This window comes from Ochotona curzoniae, unplaced genomic scaffold (assembly GCF_017591425.1).
Source record: "Ochotona curzoniae isolate NIBS_2020 unplaced genomic scaffold, NIBS_Ocur_1.0 contig_2723, whole genome shotgun sequence".
Taxonomy (NCBI): domain Eukaryota; kingdom Metazoa; phylum Chordata; class Mammalia; order Lagomorpha; family Ochotonidae; genus Ochotona; species Ochotona curzoniae.
The window spans coordinates 1,539,575-1,545,574 of record NW_024465573.1 but is presented as its reverse complement, the minus strand read 5'-3'; the positions used below and the strand labels follow the sequence as shown (position 1 = coordinate 1,545,574).

Genomic DNA, 6,000 nt, shown 5'->3' with positions numbered 1-6,000 from the left:
AGCACATCATGTTTGCATCTTTTTCTGTTGTTACTCTTCCTTCTCCTGAGATTCTTTCAGTATAAGATAATGGCTCCCTTGCTGGTAATCCATTCTGTGTACCATCCGTAGCACAACTTTATTTCTCTCAAAGCCTTGTATGCAAACACAGAGAGAAGCAAAGAAAAGCAAACTCAAAATCAGTAATTTAGAGAGGAATTAGGGAACCAGAGTGGAGAAGACAAAAACTTCTGGCAAATGAAGGCAGTGGCCAAATCAATTACACAAAAGTGCTGAAGAAAGAAGGGCACAATTGAAGGCCATCAAGGAAAAAAAGGTCAAGTTCTGAGATATCAGAGAATGCAATTGTTGCAGATAGAAGCTCACTGAAGCTTAATGAATAACAAGAGTTATGTTTCTTCTATAGAAAAAGACTAACATTAGCTTTGTTGGAAATATAATAATGTTCACTTCTCAATGCCGTGAGCATAACAAATACTGAGCTCTAGAGAAGTAGCATTCACCTCAACTCTATTTATGACTCAACCTCGGGGTCAGTTGGAAATTATTTAATTCATTACTCTCAAGTCATGAAATGCTTTCAGATAACTACATTTCCTAATGGGAAGTTTTTGTTCACACCACTTGGGCTGCCACAACTGAAAGAGAAATGAAGTTAGGAAATCACTCTTCAGTAACCAGGTTTATACTTGAGGGATTGACAGATGAGCCACGACTCCAGCTCCCTCTCTTCCTGCTCTTTCTCCTGATTTACATGGTCTCCATTGCAGGAAACTTGAGCTTGGTCTTTTTAATCAGGGTCTGTCCTCAGCTCCACACACCTATGTACTATTTTCTCAGTAACTTGTCCTTCATAGATCTCTGCTACTCCTCTGTCATAGTCCCCAAGATGCTAATGAACTTTGTGTCAGAAAAGAATTTCTCCTCTTTTCCTGCGTGCATGGCCCAGCTCTTCTTTTTTTGCTTCTTTGGTATTGGTGACTCCTACATGCTGACAGCCATGGCATACGATCGCTATGTTGCCATCTGTAATCCCTTGCTCTACAATGTGAAAATGTCCCCCAGCATCTGCTTCCTACTGATCTCCAGTGTGTACACGATGGGGGCATTTGGAGCCGTGGTCCACACCAGCTACATATCTAGCCGTTCCTTCTGTGGAACTAATGTTATCCATCACTACTTCTGTGATATCCTTCCACTTCTGGATATTTCTTGCTCAAGAGACAGCACTAAGGAGCTTCTCGTGATGATTCTGGTTGGATTTAACGTACTTGCCTGTGTGCTGCCCATCTGCATCTCTTACACCTTCATCCTTTGCAGCATTCTGCGTATCCACTCAGCTGAAGGCAGGTCCAAAGCCTTCAGTACCTGCAGCTCCCATCTTGCAGCTGTCGGGGTGTTCTATGGCTCCATTATCTTCATGTATTTTAAGCCCCTTACCGGTAACACCATCCAGGAGAAGGTGGCTTCCGTATTTTACACCACGGTGATTCCCATGATTAACCCCCTTATCTACAGCCTTAGGAATAAGGACGTCAAAGAAGCTCTGGAGAAATTGTGTGGTAGTAGAATATGTTCTGAGTCTTTGTAGAAAATGAAACTGTCAAAAATTTGCTCTTTTCAAAGTGGATTTTGTCCTTCATCTCTGCCTGTAAGAGCAAAGAGTTTCAAATCAAAGTCCAAATTAAGCTAAGATCATCAATGGTTTATGTCTAGCATCGTCACCCTTCATCACTCAACTCCTCAGCACTTATATTCTCCTCCGAGTACTCTTCTATCTAGTGTTTTAACATGCATCACAGACATATATCATATCATGTCATATCAACTTGTATCTAATCATGAGAAAAATTAAGTGAATAGTGTATAAATCCAAAAGAAATAAAATCGTTGTATTAAAGGGATACCTATTTCTCCATGTTTGTTTCAATACTTTTCACAATAACCGAAGCATAGAATCAAACAATGTGTCCATCAGCTGAATGAATAAAGATAATGTAAAAAAAAAAAGACACAATCTAATATTACAATTAAAAAAGAATAAAGTCCTGACATTTGCAAAAAAATAATGGAGAAACTAAAAAACATCATGTTTAATGAAATACGTCAGACACAAAAGGGCAAATACAACATGTCTTCCTTTACACTTAGGAACTTAAAAAGTTAAACTCGATATGTGTGCTGGCATTATAGTTCAAAAGGCCAGAACCTCAACCCACAAGCACTAGAATACCAGACCGGGTCCTCATTCAAGCCCCAGCTGATTCAGTTCCCATCCAGCTTCCTACTTAAAGCCTTAGACCAGCAACAGAGAATGGCCCAAAGCCTTGGGATGCTGCATTTTTTTTTTTCAGATTAGCTCAACTGTGGCCATTGCTGCCATGTGGGGAGTGAGCCAGCAAATGGAAGCTCTTCCTCTGTGTCTCTCCTTCCCTCTATAAATCTGCTTTTCCAATAAAAATAAATAAATATTTAAATAAAAACGACTAACTATGAGCACAGATTGCTGGTTACTAGAGACTTACAGGGACAGGAAGGATACAAGGAATTTGGATTCAAAGATGCAACAGAAACTGCATATGATATATAGATTGTGACAAATATTCTAAAAGCACATATTAACAATAAGGAAAGTTGGATGCACAGTGTTTGAGGAAACTTTGTGCAACCTCACAATTTTTCTTTTGTGAATTTTAAACTATTCTGAAGTTTAAAGGATTTTTTAAATCTCAAACAATAGAAATAAGTTTAGGCATACTATGTAAAAGAACTAACTAAGAGTACTTTAAAATATCAGTATCATAAATCTAAAGAGCAATTGTAGATTAATATGTACTAAATAAAATTGATAACCACAGAGATGTGAATAAAAATGAAAGGAAGGAAGGAAGAAAAGAAGGTAGGAACAAAGTGGAAGGAAGAAAGGAAGGAAGGAAGGAAGTTGGAAGGAAGGAAGTTGGAAGGAAGAAATGAAGAAGGAGGAAAAAGAAGGAAGTTCATAGAATTTTATCTATGAACTACAATGAACCTCTTCATATTAGTAACATGTAAACTATGGAACCAGTGAGATTGTTTGGTATTAATTCTCACACATTTGTTATGACCCTGGATCTAATGCATTAAAAATTATCCTAAAAGGAAAAGAAAAAGACAATGAACCCGTGACTCACATTAGGCGGACAACTGATGGCATTTAAACACGAATTAGATTTGAATCAATGTTGAACTGAATAAATGTGGAGATTGTTGTGGTTTTGTAGGAAAATGCCTCTTCTTAGATGTGCACTGAGGTTTTAGAGATAAAGTGTTATGATATCTAAACAGCTCTCGAGTGACTCAGCATGTGTGTATGCTGTCTGCATGCATCTAGTGTAATATAGTCAAAAATGCTAAAGCCAAGGTGTCAAAACAATAACTGGTAAATTCCTGTGAGTGTATATGAATAATCACTTTCATTTTTGAGATAGTTCTGTAGGCTTTAAATTACTCAAGGTAGAAGTTAGAGAGAGAAATAACAATTTTGCTGCTTACCTGTTAATCATGGTAACAAATGACAGGTGGAATGGTTCATACATGATAGGATATGGGAGACTGACAGTTAACACATGGTAGCATATGGCAGGTGGGTAGTTAACATGTGGTAGCATATGACAGGTGGGCATTTAACCTGTAAAAGAACTAACCAAGAGTACTTTAAAATATCAGTATCATAAATCTAAAGAGCAATTGTAGATTAATATGTACTAAATATGGCAGGCATATGGCAGGTAGAACAGTTAACCTGTGGTAGCATATGACAGGTGGACAGTTAACACGTGGTAGCATATGACAGGTGGACAGTTAACATGTGGTAGCATATGGCAAGTGGAACAGTTTGAAAGATACTCAATAAATCAAGTAAGATAAAATCTAACAAGGATAAATACAGCAAAGGAAGTAAAAAGCGTTAGAATTCTGCATAGGTCTTGAAGGTAAGGCCTTAGTGTTTTTTTGGATTGAATATGGGATGTGAATTGTAAGAGAATGAAGATAGTGGAAGATATCTTCATTGTTTTAGGCAACAACAACTTTTAAAACAGAGTTACAGTCCAAAGATACGGAAAATTCATGAAAGGAGCTATTTTGACAAGTGGACTTTAGTTTCTTATTTATGGTCATTGTTACCTTGTTATTAAAACAAACACGTTTTTGAGGTACATGAGTTCTGTGTGTTTTGTTCATATATCAGTTTGTGTTATTGAAAAAAAAGTGTTCCCCAAGAAATTAATTTATATTTAAAGAGACCACACAGTGCCAATAGAACTAAAGTGAGTAAATGGGTGGTATCTGTAGATGGTGATAATTATGCATACACTCATACATTTCAGAGGAAAGCAACTTTCACATTCAGCAAAGAACTCTTCTACTACAACTAGATTAGGACCAAAACTGTGCTAAATGCCAAAATATCGGCTAGGGTTGAAACACAAAATTGAAATATTACAGACTTCCTCTCGTGGTTTGATTCTCTGCTTTGGAAAGTGTTGAAAAAATTGTTCAAATGGCAATAGATGACAGTTTCTGAGTATCTCTAGAAAGCTATCTTTGAGTTCTCTGCTTTCCTTGTCCTAGGACTCACTTGTCAAAACTATAATTTAACACTTAATCTCAAAATCTTGAGGAGTATTTTTCCACTTGCCTTGTGTATAAGCATTGGAAAAACAATGTAGAAGTTGTTTTGTCAGTTATTCTGTAACCATTTATAAAACTACATTGTACCTGTAGTTGTTCAAATATATCTTCGATAACTAAATGAGAAAAATAAATAAACAAATAAGCAATAAGATGACTAGGGAGATGTATAGACTCACATTCAGATAGCATATATATTTATCCAGAGGTTTTTCCTGGATTGTTAGAACACAATGCTTTGAAATTATCGGGACTTCTGGAACAAACATTCTAAAATACAGAAATGCCATTTCTCAATAGTTTTAAAGAATACTAATAACTAAAAATCAACAGAAGGTAGATCAAGTACTTGAACTCTTGCCAGCCAGGCGGAAGAACTCTATGAAGCTCCTGGCTCCAAATTTTGGCCTTACTCCATCATGGCTACCTGAGGAGTATAAATCAGATGGTTCTCTCTCTTTTTCTCTGTCTCTCCAACTTTCTTGAGTTAAAAAAAAAATCTTTCTTTTTTTTTTAAATAGGGTAAGAGAGAACATTCATTCATTGATACACTCTCCAAATGGCTGCCATGATCAAAGCTGTGCTAGCGTGAAGTTGGAAGCCAGGAGTTTCATGCAGGTCTCTCAACAATTCTCCAAGAATGAACACAATGAAATGGAAACCATATTATACAGCAAATTAAAAAAATAGGTTAGGAAATGGTGAAAATGCTGACCTACATGACAGCAAAAAGAAGCAAGCATGAACTCTTTACTTATCACAACTATTAACCCCTAAGTTACAAGTTAACAACTCTAATTCTGCTGAACATACATATATACTAAAGTAAAAAAAAACTATCAAATGGATGGAGTATAGCAAAATGTGGTTTTGAACCGTGGCAGTGGAATTTTAAAGATAAGTAAAGGAGGATGCACTAATGATCAGGTGACAATGGATTAGAGTTGAGGCAGCAGTACAACCTCGTATTTAGCTATAGCAGCGTTCGTCAAATCCATTTGTTTTGGTTATCTTTGATTTTCCATATATAAATGTTGTAGTGTTTCCAGTTGTAGACTTTGCCAATATTTTGCTTGATTGACAAATAAGTTTTCCATTGTTTTTTCCAAATGTAGTGGTGCTGTGCTTTCATGAGCTAGCGTTTGACCTATCACTTCAGATCCCAGTTAAGAAGTCTGCATTCCTTGTCACCTTGGTCCAACACCCACCCGTGGCTTCTAACTCCAGCTTCCTGCTAGTGCAGAACCTATGCCATGGCATTGATGAGGTGATGAACTCACGTGGCATACCTGATTTGAATTCCTGGCTCCCACATCAATCTGGACCAAG

General features: G+C 37.0%; 1 protein-coding gene across 1 annotated transcript; it reads left to right on the top strand.

Moving 5' to 3' along the window:
- Nucleotides 1-643: 643 nt before the first annotated feature.
- On the top strand, nt 644-1,591 carry LOC121153943 (olfactory receptor 8D1-like). Its single transcript, XM_040976701.1, has one exon. The coding sequence runs from the start codon at nt 650-652 to the stop codon at nt 1,589-1,591; it is 942 nt and encodes a 313-aa protein (XP_040832635.1). The 5' UTR covers nt 644-649.
- The last annotated feature ends 4,409 nt before the right edge of the window (nt 1,592-6,000 follow it).